This window comes from Canis lupus, chromosome 30 (genome assembly GCF_003254725.2).
Source record: "Canis lupus dingo isolate Sandy chromosome 30, ASM325472v2, whole genome shotgun sequence".
Classification (NCBI taxonomy): Eukaryota; Metazoa; Chordata; class Mammalia; order Carnivora; family Canidae; genus Canis; species Canis lupus.
The window spans coordinates 623,758-651,219 of record NC_064272.1 but is presented as its reverse complement, the minus strand read 5'-3'; the positions used below and the strand labels follow the sequence as shown (position 1 = coordinate 651,219).

At 37.3% G+C, this 27,462-nt stretch overlaps 1 protein-coding gene, 1 long non-coding RNA gene and 1 pseudogene across 2 annotated transcripts; 2 read left to right on the top strand and 1 right to left on the bottom strand.

Annotated features, from left to right (window-relative positions):
• Window positions 1-4,870: 4,870 nt before the first annotated feature.
• LOC118352890 (uncharacterized) lies at window positions 4,871-9,796 on the bottom strand. Its single transcript, XR_004810795.1, has 3 exons — window positions 9,749-9,796; window positions 7,530-7,639; window positions 4,871-5,117 (listed from the first exon to the last, which is right to left on the bottom strand). It is a non-coding gene; the product is annotated as an uncharacterized LOC118352890 (long non-coding RNA).
• A 2,071-nt stretch (window positions 9,797-11,867) lies between these two features.
• LOC112675427 (olfactory receptor 4F21-like) lies at window positions 11,868-12,803 on the top strand. The gene has a single exon (XM_025472033.3). The coding sequence runs from the start codon at window positions 11,868-11,870 to the stop codon at window positions 12,801-12,803; it is 936 nt and encodes a 311-aa protein (XP_025327818.1).
• Window positions 12,804-25,029: 12,226 nt separating this feature from the next.
• On the top strand, window positions 25,030-27,462 carry LOC112675428 (olfactory receptor 4F15-like; annotated as a pseudogene).

Below are 27,462 nucleotides of genomic sequence, written 5' to 3'. Positions count from 1 at the left end.
CAGGCATTCAGATCCAGGAGATAGAGAGATCCCCCACTAAAATCAATAAAAACCATTCACACCCCGACATTTAATAGTGAAACTTGCAAATTCCAGATATAAAGAGAAGATCCTTAGAGCAGCAAGAGACAAGAGATCTGTAACCTTTATGGGGAGAAGTATTAGGTTAACAGCAGACCTCTCCACAGAGATTTGGCAGGCCAGAAAGGGCTGGCAGGATATATTCAGGGTCCTAAATGAAAAGAACCTGCAGCCAAGAATACTTTATCCAGCAAGGCTCTCATTCAGAATAGAAGGAGAGTTAAAGAGCTTCCAAGATAGGCAGAAACTGAAAGAATATATGACCACCAAACCAGCTCTGCAAGAAATGTTAAGGGGGACTCTGTAAAAGAAAGAGGAAGTCCAAGGAAACAATCCACAAAAACAGGATTCTGAATAGAGACTGAATAGGTATCATGATGACACTAAATTCATATCTTTCAATAGTAACTCTGAACGTGAATGGGCTTAATGACCCCATCAAAAGGCTCAGGGTTTCATACTGGATAAAAAAGCAAGACCCATCTATTTGCTGTCTACAAGAGACTCATTTTATGTGGGAAATATCAGAAAGGGAGACAGAACATAAAGACTCCAAACTCTGGGAAATGAACTAGGGGTGGTGGAAGTGAGGGGGGCGGGGTGTGGGGGAGAATGGGTGATGGGCACTGAGGGGGGCACTTGACGGGATGAGCACTGGGTGTTATTCTGTATGTTGGCAAATTGAACACCATAAAAAATAAATTTATTATTAAAAAAATAATAATAAAAGACCTAAGGACACCTACAGCCTGAAAATGAAAGGTTGGAGAACCATTAACCATTCAAATGGTCCTCAAAACAAAGCAGGAGTAGCCATCCTCATATCAGATAAATTAATATTTACCCCAAGGACTGTAGTAAGAGATGAAGAGAGACACTATATCATACATAAAGGATCCATCCAACAGGAGGACCTCACAATCATGAATATTTATGCCCCGAATGTGGGAGCTGCCAAGTATATCAATCAATTAATAACCAAAGTAAAGACACACTTAGATAATAATACACTTATACTTGCTGACTAGAACACAGCGCTTTCTACAATCGACAGATCTTCTAAGCACAACATCTCCAAAGAAACAAGAGCTTTAAATGATACACTGGACCAGATGGATTTCACAGATATTTACAGAACTTTACGTGGAAATGCAACTGAATACACATTTTTCTCAAGTGCATATGGAACTTTCTCCAGAATAGACCACCTACTGGGTCACAAATCAGGTCTTAACCAATTCCAAATATTGGGATTGTCCCCTGCATATTTTCAGACCATAATTCTTTGAAACTAGAACTAAACCACAAGAAGATATTTGGAAGGGTTTCAAACACATGGAGATTAAGGACCATTCTGCTAAAAGATGAAAGGGTCAACCAGAAAATTAGAGAAGAATTAAAAAGATTCATGGATACTAATGAAGATACAACAGTTAAAAATCTTTGGGATACAGCAAAAGCAGTCCTAAGAGGGAAATACATCGCAATACAATCATCCATCCAAAAACTGGAAAAAATTCAAATACACAAACTAACCTTGCACCTAAAGCAGCTGGAGAAAAACAGCAAATAGATCCTACACCCAGAAAAAGAAGAAAATTAATAAAGATTTGAGCAGAACCCAATGAAATAGAGACCAGAAGAACTGTGGAACATTCAACAAACCAGGAGTTGGTCCTTTGAAAGAATCATTAAGATGGATAAACCATTAGCCAGCCTTACAAACAGAGAGAGAAAAGACTCAAATTAATAAAATCATGAATGAGAAAGGAGAGATCACCACCAATACCAAGGAAATACAAACTATTTTAAAAACTTATTATAAGCAGCTATACGCCAATAAATTAGGCAATCTAGAAGAAATGGACGCATTTCTGGAAAACCACAAACTACCAAAACTGCAACAGAAGAAATAGAAAACCTGAACAGGCTGATAACCAGGGGGGAAATTGAAGCAGTCATCAAAAACCTCCCAAGACACAAAAGTCCAGGGCCAAATGGCTTCCCAGGGGAATTCTATCAAACGTTTAAAGAAGAAACCATACCTATTCTATTAAAGCTGTTTGGAAAAATAGAAAAAGATGGAGTACTTCTAAACTCGTTCCACAAGGCCAGCATCACCTTAATTCCAACACCAGACAAAGACCCCACAAAAAGGAGAATTATAGACCAGTATCCCTGATGAACACAGATGAAAAAATTCTCAACAAGATACTAGCCAATAGGATCCAACGATACATTAAGAAGATTATTCACCATGACCAAGTGGGATTTATCCCTGGGATGCAAGGCTGGTTCAACACTCATAAAACAATCAATGTGATTCATCATATCAGCAAGAGAGAAAACAAGAACCATATGATCCTTTCAAGAGATGCAGAGAAAGCATTTGACGAAATACAGCATCCATTTCTGATCAAAACTATTCAGAATATAGGGATAGAGGGAACATTCCTCAACCTCTTAAAAGCCATCTACTAAAAAGCCCACAGCAAATATCATTCTCAATGGGGAGACACTGGGAGCCTTTCCCCTAAGATCAGGAACAAGACAGGGATGTCCACTCTCACCACTGCTATTCAACATAGTATGAGAATCCTAGCCACAGCAGACAACAAAAGGAAATAAAAGGCATTCAAATTGGCAAAGAAGTCAAACTCTCCATCTTCACAGATGACACGATACTGTACATAGAAAACCCAAAAGACTCCACCTCAAGATTGCTATAACTCATACAGCAATTTGGCAGCGTGGCAGGATACAAAATCAATGCGCAGAAATCAGTGGCATTTCTGTACACTCACAATGAAAGTGAAGAAAGAGAAATTAAGGAGTCAATCCCATTTACAATTTTACCCAAAAGTGTAAGATACCTAGGAATAAACCTAACCAAAGAAGTAAAGGATCTATACTCTGAAAACTACAGAACACTTCTGAAAGAAATTGAGGAAGACACAAAGAGATGGAAAAATGTTCCATGCTCAAGGATTGGAAGAATTAATATTGTGAAAATATCCATGCTACCCAGGGCAGTTTACACATTTAATGCAATCCCTAACAAAATACCATGGACTTTCTTCAGAGACTTGGAACAAATTATCTTAAGATTTGTGTGGAATCAGAAAAGACCCTGAATAGCCTGGGGAATATTAAAAAAGAAAACCATAGCTGGGGGCATCATAATGCCAGATTTCAGGTTGTACTACAAAGCTGTGGTCATTAAGATATGTGGTACTGGCATAAAAACAGGTACATAGATCAATGGAACAAAATAGAGAACCCAGAAATGGGCTTTCTTTTTATGGTTAACTAATATTCGACAAGGAGGAAAGACTATCCACTGGAAAAAACACAGTCTCTACATTAAATGGTGCTGGGAAAATTGGACATCCACATGCAGAAGAATGAAACTAGACCATTCTCTTACACCATACACAAAGATAAACTAAAAAGGGATGAAAGATCTAAATTTGAGACAAGAATCCATCAAAATCCTAGAGGAGAAAACAGGCAACATGCTTTTTGAACTTAGCCACAGCAACTTCTTGCAAGATACATCCATGAAGGCAAGAGAAACAAAAGCAAAAATGAACTATTGGGACTTCATCAAGATAAAAAGATTTGCATAGCAAAAGAAAGAGTCAACAAAACTAAAAGACAATGTACAGAATGAGAGAAGATATCTCCAAATGACCTATCAGATAAAGGGCCAGTATCCAAGATCTATAAAGAACTTATTAAACTCAACAGCAAAGAAACAAACAATCCAGTCATGAAATGGGCAAAATACATGAACAGAGGTCTCACAGAGGAAGACATAGACATGGCCAACAAGCACATGAGAAAATGCTCCACATCACTTGCCATCAGGGAAATACAAATCAAAACCACAATGAGATACCACCTCACACCAGTGAGAATGGGGAAAACTAACAAGACAGGAATCAACAAATGTTGGAGAGGATGTAGGCAAAGGGGAAACCTCTTGCACTGTTGGTGGTAATGTGAACTGGTGCAGTCACTCTGGAAAATGTGTGGAGGTTCCTCTAAGAGTTAAAAATAGATCTGCCCTATGACCCAGCAATTGCACTGCGAAGATGCAGATGCCTTGAAATGCTGGGACACCTGCACCTCAATGTTTATAGCAGCAATATCCACAATAGCCAAACTGTGGAAGGAGCCTCGGTGTCCATCGAAAGATGAATGGACAGAGAAGATGTGGTTTATGTATACAATGGAATATTACTCAGCCATTAGAAACGACAAATACCCACCATTTGCTTCGACATGGATGGAGGGTATTATGCTGAGTGAAATAAGTCAATCAGAAAAGGGAAAACATTATATGGTCTCATTCATTTGGGGAATATAAAAACTAGTGAAAAGGAAGAAAGAGAAAGGAGAGAAAATGAGTGAAAATATCAGTAATGTTGATAGAACATAAGAGACACCTAACTCTGGGAAATGAACAAGGGGTAGTGGAAGGGAAGGTGGGTGGGGTGTTGGGGTAACTGGGTGATGGGCAATGAGGGGGGCACTTGGCGGGATGAGGACTGGGTGTTATGCTATATGTTGGCAAATTGAACTCCATTAAAAATAATTTAAAAAATAAAAATAATTAAAAAAAATAAAAAAAAGAAATACTATGGGACACTAGATACTCAACCTCAACCTAATTAGTAATGGAGAAACTGCAACCGAAGATCATAATGAAATACCACCTTACATCTGTAAACGGGCAAGAGAATCAAATCTGACAGTAACGTTTATTGTTGAGAACATGTACTGATGTGTATTAATGGAAATATTATGCCCTGCTAGTGTGTGAAAATAGACTTAACCCCTGAAAACCAAGGGATCACTTCTCCTTCTGACTTTCATCAATCAGTGCAGATAACATATGATGCCTATGTATAGTCACATCATCTCACCTTTCCTTGGAGTTTATATTGCTGAGACGAGGAGGACAATAAGTAGTCGAGAGACTGCATCTTCTTCAATGTTGGACCTACTGCCTTCCCACTCTTTAATCAGACCTGTCCAAAAATAAGAAATATTTATGGGTTCAACTGCAGAGAAAAGATCCTCAGGCTTTTGCAAGTTGTTTCTACCCTGTTACCTCATCTTGATCCTTCCTCATCCACAGAATTCACACTTCAGCACTACACTGTATTCTTATTATTCTCAGACTCATTATATTCTCTTTATTTGGTTATTCACTATTTTTCTAGCTCCATGTATACAGACTTGGCCAATATATTGGCCCTAAAAAGCTTTGCCATTTTCGCTAAAAAGGACCAGTGTTCTGGAGCTAATCCCTCCAGAAAATAGATTCACCTTAATTAAATAGCTTCTGGGTTTCCTTTAAACAGAAAAATCATTTCTTCACAAAAGTGATCTCGAGTAACAGCTGTACAGATGAGACTCCAAGCAATCTTGCAGTGAAGCCTAGGTAGGATACTCTGTTTGCTTATTAAATGGCCTGTGATGACTGTAAAACAACATTAAGGTATATTTAACCCATAAACATACTTCTTTTTTTCCAAAAACAAAAATTCCTTTGTCTCTAGATCTCCATATAGAATAATTTTAGGTATTAAAACTCCAAGTGACACTGTTCAGCTTATGGTCACTGTATCCTTTGAGCTTTCATACTTTTCAAATGCCAACTTATTAGTTCTCAAAATTCTTAGCAGAATTAGCAGTTAAGTGTGTGTAGTGGTATTTCGCCTTTTATGAGATATTGATGCCAAACAGATAAAACCAGTGACTCATAGTTCTGATAAATCTCAACAGTTCTATAAGTCATAAAACATCTGTAATGTATAGCACCTCTAATCTCAAATTTGAAAAAATACTGTCAAAACCACATAATTACTACTCATCGCACAGACTGTTCAATTTCTCTGTTACTCTGTTTTGCATCTCATGGAATTGACCCTTGGGGAAAAAGCCAAGGTTCACAAAAGTCCTAATTTCTATCAACAGCCAATAATGGAATAGATATTAGTTATTAACACTCAATCTCATAATTGGTTTCATTCCTAATGGTAAGAACTATTTATAGCTCTGTGTCTTAATTAATAACAGTGCATCTAAAAGGGAGTGAATCTCTCTGTGCTTCTCAAACCCTTGAAGCTGCTGAGGATGAACCCAGAGCCTTGCAGGTAGGTGAAAAGCCCATTCTTAATTCTCCAGCATCTGGGTCCATCATTATCTACTTTCATGTTCCCCACAATTTACTTCTCTTCCCAAAACCCCTTTCCTTTGTTAACTCACTTCAGTGGAATGATTTCCATTCATGTTGTTTTACATCCTCCTTCTCAGAGATAAAACTGTATGAAAGATGAATATAAAATATTCTTCAAAGCTCTAGAATCTTTTTGAAAATAGTACATGAATTACATCTTGTCTTCCAACTCCTCTTACTCTGAATCTTAGAATTATAAAAATAAAAAGAAACATCTATGTCTTTGCTATTCTATTCCCACTGAAATAACATGAAAAAAGCATGCTAGCTTTTTCTGTCTGCCAGATTTATTCAACCACTGTTTCCAGTCTGAAAACTCTAGGCCTGTTGCTTGAAAACTATCAAAATTATTACAAGAGATAACACTTATTTAGCACTTTAGTGTCGAAGCACTTTCTGATGTTTTCTTATTTCAACTCATTTATTCCTCAAAACCACTTTAGGAGATAGTGACTCTTAGTATCTGCCTTTAACACATGAAGAAATGGACACATCTGGCAGCTCAGTGCCTCACATAGAGCACACAGCAGGTGAATGGGATCTGGGAAGGCAAACAGTTTGGCCCTTGTGTCTGTACCCTAAATACTGCATTTTACTGTATGTATTGGAAATGCTTCCTATATAAATGTATCCATCCCCTCATATTACTGTGACACTCTTGTTTTCCAATTAAAAAAAATAAATAATACAAATCAAGTTGGGGATAAAGAAACAAGCATAAAATTATTTACAATCCCGCCACCTGTATGACAATAGATGATAGCTGCATTTGTGGTGAACACAGAGTAGCATATAGAGATACTGCATCACTATATTGTACACCTGAAACTAGGTAACATCTTGTGTTAACACTAGTCAAATCTTGAAATTGTTTTTAATCCCACCACCCCATTTTTTGCAGTAATATGGGGCAAATTCTAAACCTTTACTCATTCTTGTCGTGCGTACTCCCATCCCTCAGTATAAATATTTTCCACTGTAGTCTTCTGGACTTATTGATATCTTTCCATGATAATTAATATATACCTAATGACCTTTTAAAACCTGAATATATCCACATAATCAGTCCCTTATCATCAAACATTTCAAATTATAAGAAACATTAAAGTAAAATAACATTATACATTTTATCCATTTGTCTATTTTTCAACTAATTCCAAGACATAGGATTACTAAATTACAAATAAATATTTTTTACCTTTATGACTCAACTGTCTTCTGGGTTGACAGTACTACTTCACATTTCTCTTCAGCTGAGAACGAGAAGCACTGATTTCCCAATTCTATACCAGCAACCATTCATTCCTTCTGTTGAGGAGAAAATACGAAACTGGAATCTGCTTTCTGAATTTGAGGTCAATGTAGAAAGACCTCTTCAATCTCAAATTTTAGAAAGTAACTCATAATTCAACTTAACAATCTTTACAGTTTTATTTTTTCACTTAAGCCTTCTAACCATCTAGAACATGCTTTGCTCTAATATCCATGGTAAGATACAAAAGTTTTCGTTTTCCAATGTTGAGCTACATGTTTAATAACTATTGAATACTCTGAATTTAGTAGATAACCCTTCATTATTCTATTAAATTGTATTGCATTCTTTATCATATATTACACTCCCTAATTTGTGTCACATTCTTAACTGCATTTTGCTATATTTATCTGTTCAATGTCAGTAAAATTAATCATTGTTTAATTGACATGAGTTTACAATATATCCCAATAGTTTTCCAGAAAGCATTCTCTTTTCTCCCCTTGTCACCCTCTTCTTATTTTTTTCAAAATCCCTGGGCTTTGAAATGGACATTTAGATCTCTTTTTAAAGCTCCAAAACATAGCTGTTGGGCTTTTAATGGACACTGCAGCTATTGCTTAGAATAGTCACAAGAGAATGGAGATCTTTACAATTTTGAGTCTTTTTTTTTTTCCATTGGTATGGTTTCATTTCCTATTTCAATCCACATTACAAATGTTTCAGAAAAGTTGGTTTTTAAAGATTTTATTTATTTATTCATGAGAGACACAGAGTGAAAGAGAGAGAGGCACAGACACAGGCAGAGGGAGAAGCAGGCTCCATTCCATAAAGGGAGCCTGACACAGACTCGATCCTGGGTCTCCAGGACCACATCCTGGGCTAAAGGCGGCACTAAACCACTGAGCCATCCGGGCTGCCCTGTTTTTCAATAGAATGCTTACATTGCACATTTGTGTCACTTAGAAATGAGATTTTTTTAAATCAAATTTTAATAAGTTGTTTACAATTTATTATTTATTATATTTATTAAAATAATCTTCTAGATTTATTTTTTCATTTACTTGTAAGTATTTGAGATGGACAATTTTATTATTTCTGAATGATTATGCCTTTGATGCTGTTCTTTCAAGAATATTATTTGGTTTAATCCATCTACTAGGGTAAAAATGATTAAAATATAGTGATGTGGGCTTTGTTATGTTCTTGATTTTAATGTTCCATCTATAATCAGACATTGACTATTGGTTTAAGCATTTTATTAAAATCATCATAGTAAAATGTTTCTTGGTCCTTCCCAATTTACCAAGAGTTTTTATCAGGGATTAATTCTGAAATTTATCCAGTAACTGGTTAGTACATTCAGTCCCCAAAATTCTTGTGGAAATATCCTCTGAAATCAAATACTGCTCAACTCTTTTCATGACCTTATGTGATATGCTGTGGTACCAAAAATTTTTCTCATCATAGACCCACCAAAGGCTTTAAATAGGAAAGCCATGTGGTCATATTTGATCTCTAGGTAGATACATAGGGAAACATTCTGTAGAATGGACTGGGTATGAGGAAGAGTGGAACAGGGAGATCATTTAGGAGCCTCTTCAAATGTCAAGATGGGAAAATAGGTAAAAGACAAAATGACCAGAGAAATGAGGAAGGAACTGAAATGAGAAATAGCTGAGAGGAAAAGTTGTACAAGTGGAGCTGGAAATGCAGGGACAGAGTGCTACTCAGGTGTCTATACTGGGCATTGAGGAGAATGGTAATGACATTGATTAAAGCATTGGAGTAATTTAAATTATAAACTCAGTTTTTACATATTAACTCAAAGATGGAGGTGGAACTTCTATTTGTGTACACCACATATGGCTTTGGGTCTATTACTCTGGAGTAAGGGGAAAAGCTACAGATTTAGAATTCAACATGTAGGTACTAGTTAAAATGAGTACACTGATATTGAATAAAGTTTTTCCTGTCTGAGCTACAAGAATCCCTACAAAGTTTTGAGAAACATACAGGTGGAGATATATGATATAGGATTCACATTTTTAAATCTTTTTCCTCATCTGACCAAGGTAAACTGGCATATATATAAGATTCTGTAGAGTGAATGGTTATAAGAGTTGTTTCCAACATACTTTAAAAAAAGAAGAACGAATACTTACCACAGACTCTGAGTCAAGCCAGAGATTAAGGTCCAGCAGAGGACAGTGATTGCTGTGTTAGTGAAAGGTATAGAGAAGTCAGAAAGGCAAAAGAATAATTAGAAAAGGTCTATCATAAATATGGTCCTATTGTATTCTACCAATTAACAGAAAATCTGGCTTAGACTTGGTCAAAGAAGTTCCAGTTTATTTTTCTCCTGTTAAAAGAATAAATCTGAAGAGAGACTATTGCAGGCTTTAGTTAAGTGATTCAACATGCCTTTTTGTTTCTGGGTCCTCTCTAAATTTTCACTGTATTATGTGGGCTTTACAACTTTGTGGTTGCTGTACCTTTAGGCATATCATTGGCATTAACTGCATACACACACACACACACACACACACACACACACACAAGTCATGAAAAGAACCTTCTCTACATAAAGTTCTGTCTTTTCATTTGGAAGAAAAGCTCTCCAAATAACACTGGATTACAACTCATTGAACATTCCTGGGTCACATGCCCTATCTTAGAGTGATTCATGGCCAAGAAAAATGGGATTAAGCATAACTGGTTTAGAAAAATCATATATCATCCTATCAACCTGGGATAGAGCTACTGTCTTCTAAAATCCAGAGATTTCAGCCAAACACTAGAATAAGTGGAGCTTCCATTGGCAAGAAGTGAGAGAGGATTGGCTTTATGAAAGCCAAGGATCCAAGGGCACAGGGAGTTACAGAACTGAGGGCATGATAAGCAATATCAAATACGACAGAGAGATAAAGGAAAATGATGATTAAAAACTGATTATTGTGTTAAATATTCATAATCCAAGATATCTTTCTATGCACAAGGAATTTTGAAAACTCAATTGTTTTGGCCCATTCGTGAACAAAAAGTGAGGATTGCCAATGAGGAGTTAAGGAGAAAAAGAAAATTAGGAGATGCAAGATTCAGAGATTTGATTTTTTAAAAAAAGAACTTAATTATGTAGAGGCACCTGAGTGTCTTGGTAGTTTAAGAATCCACATTCATCTCATTCCTGGGATTGAGTCCTCATCCATCGGGCTCCCTGCTGAGACTAATCCCTCTCCCTCTGCCCCTACCCACACTCTGACATGTGTCTACTCTATGTCTCAGATAAATAAAATCTTAAAAAAAAGAAACAACTTAACTATGTAAATAGGTAAAAGGAAGCAAAAAGGTGAAGAAAGCTTAACTGATAGATCCTTAGGGAAGATCCAGTGTATACTGGAAGGGGCCAGCCTTGAAGAGCACAGTGCTATGGTTAGAAGAATGGGTATGGTGTCCTACAGCTCTGGATACATGTCCTGGCTCTGACACTTGATCCCTCGAAGACTGACTTTCTTCATTAGTCAAATGAATCTAAAAAAAGTACTTCCATATGGAATTATGTAGGGTTTAAATGAGACAATGTGCTTAGTACAAACTTTTGTATAAATGTCATCTATTAAACTTTTAATTGTCTAATTAATGCTTTTTGCTTACAAGTGTTCAGTCTTTGTATCCAACATTTTAATTGAATGTAGAGGGATGTACTACGACAGTAGTTACGAATCAAAATTACAAATAATCACAATCTAAGAGTTGACGTCTATGGTAAATTACACATAATAAAAACAAAAACAAATCACATATATAAGGTGAAACAAGGTTAAAGGCATTAGGCAATTTGGGCCTAAAAATCTCTATTTGACTATTGAAATAAATTCAGTTAAGGAAAATTAGCAAAGTAGTGTGAGAATATTACTGTGAAGTTGACAGTAGTAGCTGAAATTATTCACATCTCAGTAAGTGATCAGGGGAAATGTCCCGAAATCCTTGAGTCACAAAATAAAAAGATCTGAAAATGGAATAGAAGGGAAGTAATACCATTCATTTCCAGCTAAACTATTAATAATTTTCTTCTCTTTTGTATAGTCATTCTCTTGATCACCTTAATGTTTCCATATCTGTAATATTTCTCCATATCCAATTAAATGCTTTCTAATTTAAGATAAGTATCCCAAAGAACAAACTAGCAATAAATAGGAAATTTACATTTATATCACTGACTGTGACTTTTTAATCATCTTCTATCCTCAGATGATTTGAGAATCAACTCTTCTGCCCATGTCAATGGATGGACTAAATAATTCTGTGGTTTCTGAGTTTGTGTTGCTGGGACTCTCTACTTCTTGGGAAACTAAAGTTTTTCTCATGTTGACATTTTCCTTGATCTATTTAGGGATAATCCTGGGAAATCTCTTCATTTTCTTTTTGGTAATTTTTGATTCTCACCTACATTCTCCCATGTACTTCCTCCTGGCCAATCTGTCCTTCATTGACATGGGGGTTGCCTCTACAACAGTCCCAAAGATGATTGGGGACCTTTTAAATGAATACAAGATAATTTCCTTCCAAGGTTGTATGACACAGATGTGCTTCATTCACATCATGGGAGGAGTGGAGATGGTGCTGCTCATAGCCATGGCATTTGACAGGTACATCGCAATTTGTAAGCCTCTTCACTATCTGAACATCATGAACCCTAAAATATGTGTTTCGTTTGTAATCACTGGCTGGGTGATTGGAGTGATCCATGCTATGTCTCAGTTTGCTTTCATTATAAACTTGCCTTTTTGTGGTCCTAATGAGGTAGACAGCTTTTACTGTGACTTTCCCAGGATCATAAAGCTTGCGTGCACTGATGGAGTTAAATTTGAGTTTATTATTGCTGCTAACAGTGGCTTCATGAGCATGGGCACCTTCTTCCTGCTAATCCTTTCCTATGTCTTCATTTTGGTCACTGTCTGGAAACGTGCTTCAGGAGATTTATCCAAAGCATTTGTCACACTGTCATCTCACATCACTGTGGTGGTTCTATTTTTCACTCCATGCATGTTTCTCTATGTCTGGCCTTTCCCCACATCATCAATTGACAAATACCTGTTCATTGCTGACTTTGCTATCACCCCCATTTTAAATCCCATAATATATACATTAAGGAACAAAGACATAAAGGTATCTGTAAAGCGACTGAGCAAATGGGGACATTATGGCAGACGTTGCTAACTGGCTCTATCTCTGGAGCTCTAAAACTATACATCCATCTGCTCTTTGGATATCTCTACTGAGGAATCTGACAGCTAAAATAGGTAGAACTATATATATTATCTACTTCACTGAATAAAATTCTACTACTTCTGTAGAGCATTTATTCACTACTTTGGCTACCATGGGAAATGTGAATCTACCATATAAGGGTATTATTTTATTATTTCAGCAGGCAGCAGTAATATCTACTACATAATATTTGATGACTGAAATTGTACTCATTTGATAATAACAATATGAGGAAATCTCTTTTGATTCCCATAAGTACAACTCTAGAGAATTTCAGGAACCATCACATCAAGTGGTTATTTATAGAAGGGTAGTAGCTCTTGTTAGTTACTTAGGTTGGTTTCCGTCAGAAGATCCAAAGACAAAATTTTATTGCATGTAGTTTATTTGGAAGCTAATTTTTGGGTGTATCAGTAAGGGAATAGGGAAGAGGTATTGTGAAAGGAAAGATGCTTATGTTGGTAACATAATGGGAGTGCAAGCAAACTGTAATCCTCCAGGAAACTGTACTGATTCTGTGATTTAGAATTATCTCACTTGAAGGGCAGGTGTCTGACGTGTTTCTTCATTTGCAGAGGGTTCATGAACTCCTAGGCATGCCCCACATTTCCCACAACAAATATTATGCATCATGTCAAGAGGCCAGAGACAAGCAATGAGACAGACTCTTTGGTGCTGACAGGAAAGGACCATCTCGAATAAAAGTCATCTTCAAAGCAGCCTCCAAATATTGCTCTGTAACTTAAGGGTTAATGAAACATTTTCCTCCAATGGACACCAACTGGTAATCACCCATTTTACTCCAAATACCCAAACTGGTACTTGAGCACAGACAATTCTGTGATATAAACTATTTCTCTGCTTTTCACAAGTCTCAGAAAACCAAACTAGCAGGTCACAGTAGGCCATTCAGCCATGAGCATACTTCTGCAAGTCATGACCAGTCTATGCGATCACATCCCACAACTGGCGATCACGGGCTACCCACAAAACCTCCTCAGTTCCTCAAAAACAGGAAAGGAAATCTTGGTTCCAATATAAAAACTGTGGACGTAGGGCAGCCCTGGTGGCTTAGTGGTTTAGCGCCACCTTCAGCCCAGGACGTGATCCTGGAGACCCGGGATTGAGTCCCATGTCAGGCTCCCTGCATGGAGCCTGCTTCTCCCTCTGCCTGTGTCTCTGCCTCTCTCTCCTTCTGTATCTCTCATGAATAAATAAATAATTTTTTTAAACTGTAGACATAGATCAAAATAGAGTTAGATTTTTTTCTGCCTACAAAACATTCAAATGAACTGAAGGATATTTTATATCCAACTCTAGAATTGTTATAAATAAATTCACTTTGAACTTTTGATTCTGAATTTCTGAAAAGGCACACTAACAGATGATGCTCTCAATTTAGTGGCACTTACTGAGAGATCCCAATAGACCCATCACAGATACTCTGTCTATAAGCCTTTCTCTATTCCATGACACAGAACTCTAGTGTTTCCCACTCAAGGAGTCACTTTACACAATAAATACATCCACTTCTGAGGATAACACTATCTGACAAAACTTGCCCAAACAACATGAATTCCTGTTTTATCACGTTCTGACTGTATTTAGACCCTGAAAAATTTTGGACTCAGCTTTATATCTGTGAAGAGAAATTTGATGTTTCCAAACATAAAACATCTTATACTCTATAATAAACTCTCAACTTCTCTCTTAATTCTCTTCCTTTCTAGCATTTAAACAAACTTTCACAGTATTTCAAAACCAACTTTCTATGTATACCAACCAACTTGGATTTTTCTGGAACTTTTACAAAGTTTCATTTCTGGAACTTTGTAAAAGTTCCAGAAATATCAAGAGTTTCTTCTCAGGTAATTCATGTGATGTCTGGACTTTAAAGCAAAGACTTTCCTGGACCAGAAGAGATGCCTTCTCTACAGTCTTAGGACTCCCTGGATATTGACAATCTGGAAGGACTGTTCTCATTTCCTGATTCACAACTCTGCTATATGAAGAGATGGCCAAGGACAGAGATTCACAATCTCAGTTACCAGAAATTTCCAAACAAAATATTGGCTTCTAACAGTATTGTTTGCAAACAGTTTATGTCAGAAAGAATTTGAATGAATCATGGAGGGAAGTGTTTAAGAATGCTATGAGAACCAGTTATTTTCTATGGAAACATATTAAGCTTTTAGAACATAACAGAATAAGAAAGGCACCTTAGAAGCAAGGGTCAGAGGTCCTAATATGTGCACCGAGGCATGCTTCTTCCCAATTATGTGACTTATTGCAAGATATGCCAAGATACATTTCAACATAACATCCATAATTTCATAGATTCTTTACAAATTAGGTATTATGATGAGAACAGAAGCTCCGCACAGGTGGAGTGTATTCAGGTTCTCTTTTGCTGACCTTTCCATTTGATCTTCACATATATTCATCCCGTCTTTTTTCCTTTTACCAGTTTTTTTGTATATTTTTAATTGGAGTTAGATTTGCAAACATATAGTGTAACACCCAGTGCTCATCCTGTCCAGTGCCTTCCTCAGTGCCCGTCACCCAGTCACCCCATTCCCCCTGCCCACCTCCCCTTCCAATACCCCTTGTTCATTTCCAGAGTTGGGTGTCTCTCATGTACCGTCACCCTCTCTGATATTACCCACTCATTTTCTCTCCTTTCCCCTATAATCCCTTTCACTATTTCTTACATTCCCTGTATGAATGAAACTATATAATAATGTCCTCTGATTGACTTACTTCACTCAGCATAATACCCTCCAGTTCCATCCACATTGAAGCAAATGGTAGGTATTGGTAGCCATATGTCTAATGGCTGAGTAATATTCCATTGTATATATAGAACACATCTTCTTTATCCATTCATCTTTTGATGTACATCAAGCCTCCTTCCACAGTTTGGCTATTGTGGACATTGCTGCTATAAACATCGGGGTGCAGGTGTCTCAGTCTTTCACTGCATCTGTATCTTTGGGGTAAATCCACAGCAGTGCAATTGCTGGGTTGTAGGGTAGCTCTACTTTTAACTCTTTGAGGAACCACCACACGGTTCTCCAGAATGGCTGTACTAGTTCATATTCCCACCAACAGTGCAAGAGGGTTCCCTTTCTCCACATCCTCTCCAACATTTGTTGTTTCCTGTCTTGTTAATATTCACCATTCTCATTGGTGTGAGGTGGTATCTCATTGTGGTTTTGATTTGTATTTCCCTGATGACAAGTGATGTGAAGTATTTTCTCATGTGCTTGTTGGCCATGTGTATGTTTTCTTTGGTGAAATTTCTGTTCATGTCTTTTGCCCATTTCATGATTGGATTGTTTGTTTCTTTGCTGTTGAGTTTAGTAAGTTCTTTATAGATCTTGGATACTAGCCCTTTATCTGATATGTCATTTGCAAATATCTTCTTGCATTCTGTAGGTTGTTTTTTCGTTTTGTTGATTGTTTCTTTTGCTGTGCAGAAGCTTTTTAAGCTGATTAAGTCTCAATAATAATTCACTTTTGCTTTTGATTCCCTTGCCTTCATGGATGTGTCTTGCAAGAAGTTGCTGTGGCCAAGTTCAAGAAGGGTGTTGCCTGTGCTCTCCTCTAAGATTTTGATGGATTCTTGTCTCACATTTAGATCTTTCATCCATTTTGAGTTTATCTTTGTGTATGGTGCAAGAGAGTGGTCTAGTTTCATTCTTCTGCATGTGGCTGTTCAATTTTCCCACCACCATTTATTGAAGAGACTATCCTTTTTCCAGTGGATAGTCTTTCCTACTTTGTCGAATATTAGTTGACCACAGAGCATCACCATAATTCCAAAACCTGACAAAGACCCCACAAAAAAGGAGAATTATAGTCCAATATTCCTGAGGAATACAGATGCAAAAATTTTCAAGAAGATACTAGCCAATAGGATCCAACAGTACATTTTTAAAAAGATTTTATTTATTCATTCATGAGAGAGAGAGAGAGAGAGAGAGAGGCAGAGACATAGGCAGAGGGAGAAGGAGGCTCCATACAGGGAGTCCAACATGGTACTCGATCCCAGGTCTCTAGGATCACACCCTGGGCCAAAGGCAGTGATAAAATGCTGAGCCACCCAGGCTACCCCCAACAGTACATTAAGAAGATTATTCACCATGACTACGTGGGATTTGTCCCCAGGATTCAAGGTTGGTTCAACACTGGTAAAACAATCAACGTGATAGATCACATCAACAAGAGAGAAAAAAAAGAACCATATAGTCCTCTCAATAGATGCAGAGAAAACATTTGACAAAATACAGCATCCATTCCTAATCAAACTGTTCAGAGTGTAGGGATAGAGGGAACATTCCTCAGCATCTTAAAAGCCATCTATGAAAAGCCCACAGCAAATATCATTCTCAATTGGGAAACACTGGGAGCCTTTTCCCTAAGATCAGGAATATGACAGGGATGTCCACTCTCACCACTGCTATTCAACATAGTACGAGAAGTCCTAGCTTCAGCAATGAGATGACAAAAAGAAATAAAAGGCATACATTCAAATTGGCAAAGAAGTCCAACTCTCCCTCTTCACTGATGACATGATAGAGTACATAGAAAATCCAAAAGACTGCACCCCAAATTTCTAGAACTCATATAGCAATTTGCCAATGTGGAAGGATCCAAAATCAATGCCCAGAAATCAGTGGCATTTCTATACATTCACAATGACAGTGAAGAAAGACAAATTAAGGAGTCAATCCCATTTACAATTGCACCCAAAAGCATAAGATACCTAGGAATAAACCTAGCCAAAGAGGGAAAGGATCTATAACCTAAAACTACAGAACACTTCTGAAAGAAATTGAGGAAGACACAAAGAGACAGAAAAGCATTCCATACTCATGGATTGGAAGAATTAATATTGTGAAAATGTCCATGCTACCCAGGGCAATTCACACATTTACTGCAATCACTATCAAAATACCACGGACTTCCTTCAGAGAGTTGGAACAAATCATCCTAAGATTAGTGTGGAATCAGAAAAGACCCTGAATAGGCAGGGGAATTGTGAAAAAGACAACCAGAGCCGGGGGCATCACAATGCCGGATTTCAAGTTGTACTACAAAGCTGTGATAATCAAGACAGTGTTATACTGGCACAAAAATAGATACATAGATCAATGGAATGGAATAGAGAACCCAGAAATGGGCCCCAACTCTATGGTCAACTAATATTTGACAAAGCAGGAAAGACTATCCACTGGAAAAAGGACAGTCTCACTCCCTTTTCTAGGTTGAGTTCTATCTTAAATATTTGATGGTTTGAAGAGAATCTTACCTTGAATATTTAAACTCTTGGAGCCTAAAGATTGTCTATCCAACCTTAAACATCTTGTATTTTTAAAATTTATTACTACAGTATTCTTTAGCTATTAACATAATGTTACATTATCAATACTCTGTGATTTGTAAATGAACATAAAACGGTAGTAACACCTTTCAAGGGAAGTGCTAAGGGAAGAAACCATGCATGTACTCTGGTGTCATCTGTAGCAGTTCGGTCTCTTTCACCTGAAGTGTCCAGATAGGTTATGCTCTCTGAAAATGGTCAATAAATCCTGTTGAGTTTACTAGAGAAAATCAGATCCTTCCAACTGCCATTTTGTGTGCTGACACTCATGTACACCAAAAAGTGGCTCGCAGGCCTTGCTTTACCATGCACCCACAGGAAATAGCGGTGATAAAAATCAAGCCATAAATGAAAATTTGACAGTTATATCAATGAGGGCTGGTAAATTTTGCTCCAGACACTGTAGCCATACTATTAACCCAAGTTGATAAAGCATGTTAAAGACATTTTTACAGTAAAGTTAAATTTTAACTAGGCTACAAAAAGTCACAACTAAAATAAAAATAAACTAAAAAAGTGTTTTAATATTCCTGACTATACAACAGCTAAGACCCAAACTGAGAATAGATACTCCATAATGCTTAGCCCAAACTCAAGTAATTATTATAAAAAAACTATTCACCAGAGTACTACCACCAACAGCCACATTTCAAAGAACTGGGGGTGCTTTGTATCTTTACAGGAGACTGTTGTATAATGGATAAGCCCCGATAACCCTTACATCTTGTTAATATGGTCTACCTACCATCACCTTCAGTAAATGGATTTACAGTAAGGACAAACATAAAAACATTAAAATGTTAGGTCAAGCCATAGCTTACAAGATAGGAAATGGGCTACATTTTCCATTCTAAAAACATCAAAATTTATATTAAAGTCATTATGAAATTAAAAACTAAAAGTGAATTTAGTAATAAATTGAGATGAGAGAACTTAAATGAATTAAGCCATGAGGCACATACACATCACCCTCCTCAATCATCAAAACCTACATATAACCTACTAATAATTATATCATTATTAACCTATATTAACCTACTAATAATTATATCCACATCCTGGAAAGTGTGTTTGGACTGATCAAACTGTACCTTAAGTAAAGCACCCAGGTTACACATAGCAGATTTCATTTAATATGAGCACTTTAACAAAGCTAGTCCAAACTTACCAAACTCAAGCTTTTTTAAAAAAGATTGATTTGAGAGACAGTGTGTGAGAGTGAGAACATGAGCATGAGAGGGGGAGGTGCAAAAGGAGAGGAAGAAGCAGACTCCCTGCTGTGCAGGGAGTCCCACAGAGGGCTAGATCCCAGGACCCCGAGATCATGACCTCAGACACTTAACTGAGCCTCCCCAGTGCCCTAACAAACCCAATTATTATAAATGAACTTAAAAAACATGTATGTAAAATTAAAAGTTTAAGAGATGAAAATTTTAGTTGAGGCCATAGAAAAAGTACAATAAGAGAACGATAATCAAAATACTAAAAGCACTAAATACCTGCACCCCAATGTTTCTAGCAGCAATGTCCACAATAGCCAAACTGTGGAAGGAGCCTCAGTGTCTATCGAAAGATGAATGGATAAAGAAGATGTGGTTTATGTATACAATGGAATATTACTCAATCATTAGAAATGACAAATACCCACCATTTGCTTCAACGTGGATGGAACTGGAGGGTATTATGCTGAGTGAAGTAAGTCAATCGGAAGAAGGACAAACATTATATGGTCTCATTCATTTGTGGAATATAAATAATAGTGAAAGGGAATAGAAGGGAAGGGAGAAGAAATGGGTAGGAAATATCAGAAAGGGAAACAGACCATGAGAGACTCCTAACTCTGGGAAACGAACTAGGGGTGGTGGAAAGGGAGGAGGGTAGGGGGTGGGGGTGAATGGGTGACGGGCACTGAGGGGGGCACTTGATGGGATGAGCACTGGGTGTTATTCTGTATGTTGGCAAATTGAACACCAATAAAAAATAAATTTATTATAAAAAAATGGCAAAGCTTACCCTCTTTCATTTTTGCCTAATGATTTACCCAGAAAATTAATGAGAACTTAACTGCCCTGAAACCAGATGAGCTACCTATATACAGTTTAAAGAACAAACCCGTTTATGAAGCACAATAGCGAGGTTTATAGGTAAACATGAAAAGCCTATCAAGCCAGGTGACAGTTGTTATCCAGAACTTTACTTTTTGATTCAACTTTAAACTTACCTTAAAAAATAATAACTTCAACATAAATTTTAATACTAATATAGAAAGGTAGAGCCTTTAAATACAGGACACAACCTTCCTTGGAGAGTAATATAAACCACACCATAGCTAGCCTAAACTAGCCGCCAATTAAAATATTTAAGTTCAACAATATATTCCCCTTTATTCTAATATTAAAGACCAACTCCTACAACCACCAGCAAGGAAATTGAAGCAATCATCAAACACCTCCCAAGACACAAAAGTCCAGGGCCAGATGGCTTCCGAGGGAATTCTACCAAATATTTAAAGAAGAAATAAGACTGATTCTACTAAAGCTGTTTCAAAAGAATAGAAATGGAAAGAATACTTCCAAACTCATTCTGAGGCCAGCATTACCTTGATCCCAAACAAGACAAAGACCTCACCAAAAAGAATTACAGACCAATATCCCTGATGAACACAGATGCAAAAATTCTCAACAAGATACTAGCCAATAGGATCCAACAGTACATTAAGATTATTCACCATGACCAAGTGGGATTTATCCCCGGGATGTAAAGTTCATACAACACTCATAAAACAATCAACGTGATAGATCATATCAACAAGAGAAAATACAAGAACCATATGATCCTCTGCATTTGACAAAATACAGCATCCATTCCTGATCAAAACTCTTCAGAGTGTAGGGATAAAGGGAACATTCCTCAGCATCTTAAAAGCCATCTATGAAAAGCCCACAGCGAATATCCTTCTCGATGGGGAAACACTGGGAGCCTTTCCACTAAGATCAGGAACATGATAGGATGTCCACTCTCACCACTGCTATTCAACATAGTACTAGAAGTCCTAGTCTCAGCAATCAGACAACAAAAAGAATTAAAAGGCATTCAAATTGGCAAAGAAGAAGTCAAACTCTTCCTCTTCACTGATGACATGATACTGATATATAGAAAACCCAAAAGACTCCACCCCAAGATTGCTAGAACTCCTACAGCAATTCAGCAGTGTGGCAGGATACAAAATCAATGCCCAGAAGTCAGTAGCATTTCTATCCACTAACAATGAGACTGAAGAAAGAGAAATTAAGGAGCCCATCCCATTTACAATTGCACCCCAAAACATAAGATAGCTAAGAATAAACCTAACCAAAGAGGAAAAGAATCTATACCCTAAAAACTATAGAACAATCATGAAAGAAATCAAAGAATACACAAAGAGACAGAAAAGCATTCCATACTCATGGATTGGAAGAATCAATATTGTGAAAATGTCTCTGCTACCCAGGGCAATTTAGACAAACCATGGGAGACTCCTAATTCTGGGAAACAAACAAAGGGTTGCAGAGGTGGGTGGGGGGTAGGTAATGGGGTGATGAGTAGTAAACAGGGCACAGGAGGAGATGAGCACTGGTTGTTATGCTTTATGTTGGCAAATTGAATTTAAATAAAATATAAAAAATTCAAACACTAAAGACAAACTCCTAACCTAATACTCAATTAATCTATCCATTAATAAATAGAGGAATTACTGTTCCTCTGGGAAACATGAATTATTTCTCCTTGCATAAGCTTGTATTAGAAGGGATAATCACCGATAGTTAACAATAAGATAAATTTAACCAAATAATTCATTACTTATTAACCTAATTGTTAACCCACACAGGTATGCATCTAAGGGAAGATTTTTAAAAGTTAAAGGAACTCCGCAAACACAAGTCTTACCTGTTTACCAAACACTTTACGAAAGGGCCTTCACACTAATAGAGGAGGTAATACTAATCCAACCGATTTATATCTCACTCTGCCCAAGAACAGGGCATGTCAGTGTGGCACAGCCTGGTAACTCCTAAAACTTAGACTTTTACTGCCAGAGGTTCAATTCCTCTTCCTACTGGCACGTTAATAATTAATCTGTCGGTGATTATACCTGTGTGACTTGCTGTAACATTCCTCACACTAATCGAGTGAAAAGTATCAGCCTTTCTGCAACTTCAGAGAAGAACACACATTGTGGGCCCCATGGTGCACTCTGATCCATCTCTGATGCTCTCGGGCTCTTCGTTAAGGAACCAATACACTGACTCACAACATCGATACCCACATTTATTGAGGCACCAACCCTAGCCCTCACTTTAGCCCTAAGAAGGTGGATTCCAACTACTCATACCATACCCATTGATTATTACAAACCTAGGAGTATTATTTATAAACTCATATCTAGCTTAGCTATTTATTCCATTTTCAGGTCAGGGTTGGGCTGACATGCACATTCAAAACTCTCACTACTGGAGCCCTGTCAGCAGTGGCACAAACAGTTTCCTACAAAGTAGTAGCAGTTATCCCACCGCCAGTCCTGTTAATATGTAGATTGTTTATACTCTCAACACTAATTATTACCCAGAATATCTAGGACTAATTTTTGCACCTTGATCACGAGCTGTCATGTGACTTATCTCAACCCCAGCAGAGACCAACAGTCAACTGGGACCAATGGAAGGACAATTGGAACTCAGTTCTAGTTTCTACACTCAATGTGCAGCAGTTCCATTAGCGCCATTCTTCTAGGAGAAATGCTATTATAAATAATATTTTTACAACAGTTGTGCTTTTAGGAGCATTCCACAACCCCTCCATACCAGATTGTATACAATTAACTTTATTATCAAAACCCTTTTCTATCTCTTTTGCATGAGCTTGAGCATCTTACCCATGATTCCAATAGGTCAACTCATGCATCTCTCTCTTTTATTTTTTTTAGACCTTTATTTATTCATGAGAGAGACATACAGTGAGAAAAAAAAACAGAGCCGGGGGCATCACAATGCCAGATGTTAGGTTGTACCACAAAGCTGTGCTCATTAAGACGGTGTGGTACTGGCACAAAAACAGACACATAGATCAATGGAACAGAATAGAGAATCCAGAAATGGGCCCTCAACTCTATGGTCAACTATATTTGACAAAGCAGGAAAGACTATCTGCTGGAAAAAAGACAGTCTCTTCAATTAATGGTGCTGGGTAAATTGGACAGCCACATGCAGAATGAAACTAGACCATTCTTTTACACCATACACTTAGATAAACTCAAAATGGATGAAAGATCTAAATGTGAGACAAGAATCCACCAAAATCCTAGAGGAGAACACAGGCAATACTCTTTTTGAACTTGGCCACAGCAACCTCTTGCAAGATACATCCATGAAGGCAAAAGAAACAAAAGCAAAACTGAATTATTGGGACTTCATCAAGATAAGAAGCTTCTGCACAGCAGAAGAAACAGTCAACAAAACTAAAAGACAACCTACAGAATGGGAGAAGATATTTGCAAATGACGTATCAGATAAAGGGCTAGTATCCAAGATCTATAAAGAACTTACTAAACTCAACAGCAAAGAAACAAACAACCCAATCATAAAATGGGCCAAAGACATGAACAGAAATCTCACAGAGGAAGACATAGACATGGCCAACAAGCACATGAGAAAATGCTCCGCATCACTTGCCATCAGGGAAATACAAATCAAAACCACAATGAGATACCACCTCACACCAGTGAGAATGGGGAAAACTAACAAGGCAGGAAATAACAAATGTTAGAGAGGATGCAGAGAAAAGGGAACCCTCTTACACTGTTGGTGGGAATGTGAACTGGTGCAGCCACTCTGGAAAACTGTGTGGAGGTTCCTCAAAGAGTTAAAAATAGACCTGCCCTATGACCCAGCAATTGCACTGCTGGGGATTTACCCCAAAGATAAAGATGCAGTGAAATGCTAGAACACCTGCACCCCGATGTTTATAGCAGCAATGTCCACAATAGTCAAGCTGTGGGAGGAGCCTCGGTGTCCATCGAAAGATGAATGGATAAAGATGTGGTTTATGTATACAATGGAATATTACTCAGCCACTAGAAACGACAAATACCCACTATTTGCTTCAACGTGGATGGAACTGGAGGGTATATTATGCTGAGTGAAATAAGTCAATCGGAGAAGGACAAACATTATATGGTCTCGTTCATTTGGGGAATATAAAAAACAGTGAAATAGAATAAGAGGGAAAGGAGAGAAAATGAGTGGGAAATATCAGTGAGGGTGACAGAACATGAGAGACACCTAACTCTAGTAAACGAACAAGGGGTAATGGAATGGAAGAAGTGCGGGGGCATGGAGTGACCGGGTGACACACACTGAGGGGGGCACTTGACAGTATGAACACTAGGTGTTGTGGTATATGTTGGCAAATTGAACTCCAGTAAATAAATAAATAAATAAATAAATAAATAAATAAATAAATAAATAAAAATAAATGCAGGAAAACCATGTGCACATGAAGATATGTCCTTTTATTTAGGGAGAAAACCCTCCACAGATGACACTGATTTACCACTCACTGAACAGTTCTGGGGCACATAACCCTTCTTACACCATTCTCTGGCCAAAAAATGTAATTATAGTAACTGATTTAGAAAAATCATATAAAACACTTTCAAGGTAGGATAGTGTGTTATACTCCCTCCTAATTTAAGCGATTTCAGCTAACTACCTAAATAAACAGAATTTCTATTAGCAAGACGTGGGAAGGGGAATGGCTTTAAAAAAGATAAGGAGCCAAAGGCAGAAAGAATTACAGAAACAAAGGAGTGATAAACAGTATCAAATCCTGCAGAGAGATCAAGGTAAGTAGTGACTGAAAAGTGATTATTACATGAGGTATCCAGAATCCAAAGCTTCTTTCTAACAAATGAGAAATCCGTGGACACCATCTTTAGCTTATGAATGAACAAAAAGTGTGGGCCAGCTTACCAATGAGGAGTTGGAGAGAGAAAACATTAGAAAATAACACAAGATACAGAGATTTGATCTTTTCAAAAGAGAGTTCTTTATACTAACAATAGGTCAAAATGCTAAAGCTATGGTAGTTATAGGTCAAGGAAAATTTAAAGAAGAAAATTAATTGATGGATCTTGGGTAAGACCTGGGATATACTTAAAAGGGCCGTCCTTAAAGACCATAGTGCCATGGTTTAGATCAGGAATTCTGGTGTCCTGCAACTGTAGATACAAATTCTGCCTCTGACAATTGATCCCTCTGGAACTCAGTTTCTCCACTAATAAAATGAATCTAATAAAACAGTTACTATCTTATGGAATTTTATAAAGTAAAAATGAGATAGTATGCTTAGTACAGTGGTTTGCATGGTGAATAAATAATTATCTTTTAATATTATCTTTGCTTGATAAACATTTTCTTAATAACAGGTATTTATTTTTTCATATCCAATATTTTATTTGATATAGAGATAAATGCATGTCTTATGACAATAATGTGTCTTGAACAATGTATTATGAATAATTTCAATATGAATATATGACATGCATGATAAATTGTACAAAAAAGAAAACAATCCACAGATGAGATGAAGCAAGGTGAAATTTATTAAACAGTTTCAGCCTGATGATCTCTATTTGACCGGTGAAATAAAATATCCAGGTAACAAGAATATGTAAGTTAGTATGAGAATATTAATGTTAGAGATTATTTGGTTGTGAGAATTAAGTGGTCAGGGGAAATGCCTTGAAATCGGTAACAAGAAAAAAAATGCCTGTTAATGTAATAAGAAGGGAAATACCCCAATTAATCTCCATCTAAAGTACTCATTTTTTCTCTTTTTATATAATCACTCCCCTGATCATTATAATAATTCTATTTTCTTTATATTTTTCCAATTAAATGCTTTCTAACTCTAGAATATGAACCACAGAACAATCTAGCAACATACACAGAAAACCTGTATTTGATTTCTTGTTTTGTGGGTTTTTTAGAGAGGGTTGGGGAGAGGGGCAGAGAGAGAGAGCAAGGGAGAGAATCTCAAACAAGCTCCATGCTGAGCATGAAGTCAGATGTGGGGCTTCATCTTACAACCCTGAGATCATGACCTAAGCCAAAATCGAGGGTTGGACACTTAACTGACTGAGGCACTCAAGCGCCCCAAGAAACCTATATTTGTACCACTGATTCTCACCTTTCTTCATTTTCTATCTTTAGGTGATTTGAAAATCAGCTCTTCTGCCCAAGTCAAGGGATGCATTAAATAATTCTGTGGTTTCTGAGTTTGTGTTGCTGGGACTCTCTAGTTCTTGGGAAACTAGAGCTTTTCTCATGTTGATTGATATTTTCCTTGATCTATTTAGGGATCATCCTGAAAAATCTCTTCATTTTCTTTTTGATAATCTTTGATTCTCACCTACATTCTCCTATGTACTTCCTACGGGCCAACCTGTCCCTCATTGATGTGGGACTTTCCTCTACAACAGTCCCAAAGATGATTGGGGACCTTTTAAATGAATACAAGATAATTTCCTTCCAAGGTTGCATGACACAGATATGCTTCATCCACATCATGGGAGGAGTGGAGATGGTGCTGCTCATAGCCATGGAATTTGACAGGTACACGGTGATCTGTAAGCCTCTTCACTATCTGAACATCATGAACTCTAAAATATGTGTTTCATTTGTAATCACTGGCTGAGTGATTGGAGTGATCCATGCTATGTCTCAGTTTGATTTCATTATAAACTTGCCTTTTTGTGGTCCTAATGAAGTAGACAGCTTTTACTGTGACTTTCTCAGGATCATAAAGCTTGTGTGCACAGATGGAGCCAAGTTTGAGTTTATTATTGCTGCCAACAGTGGCTTCATGACTATGGGTGCCTTCTTCCTGCTAATCCTTTCCTATGTCTTCATTTTGGTCATTGTCTGGAAATGTGCTTCAGGAGATGTGTCCAAAGCGTTTGTCACACTGTCATCTCACATCTCTGTGGTGGTTCTATTTTTCACTCCATGCATGTTTCTCTATGTCTGGCCTTTCCCCATATCATCAATTGACAAATACTTGTTCATTGCTGACTTTGCTATCACCCCGGTCTTGAATCCTGCCATCTATACATTAAAAAACAAAGACATAAAGGTAGCCATAAAAAGACTGAGCAAATGGGGACATTATCTCAAATTTTGCTGA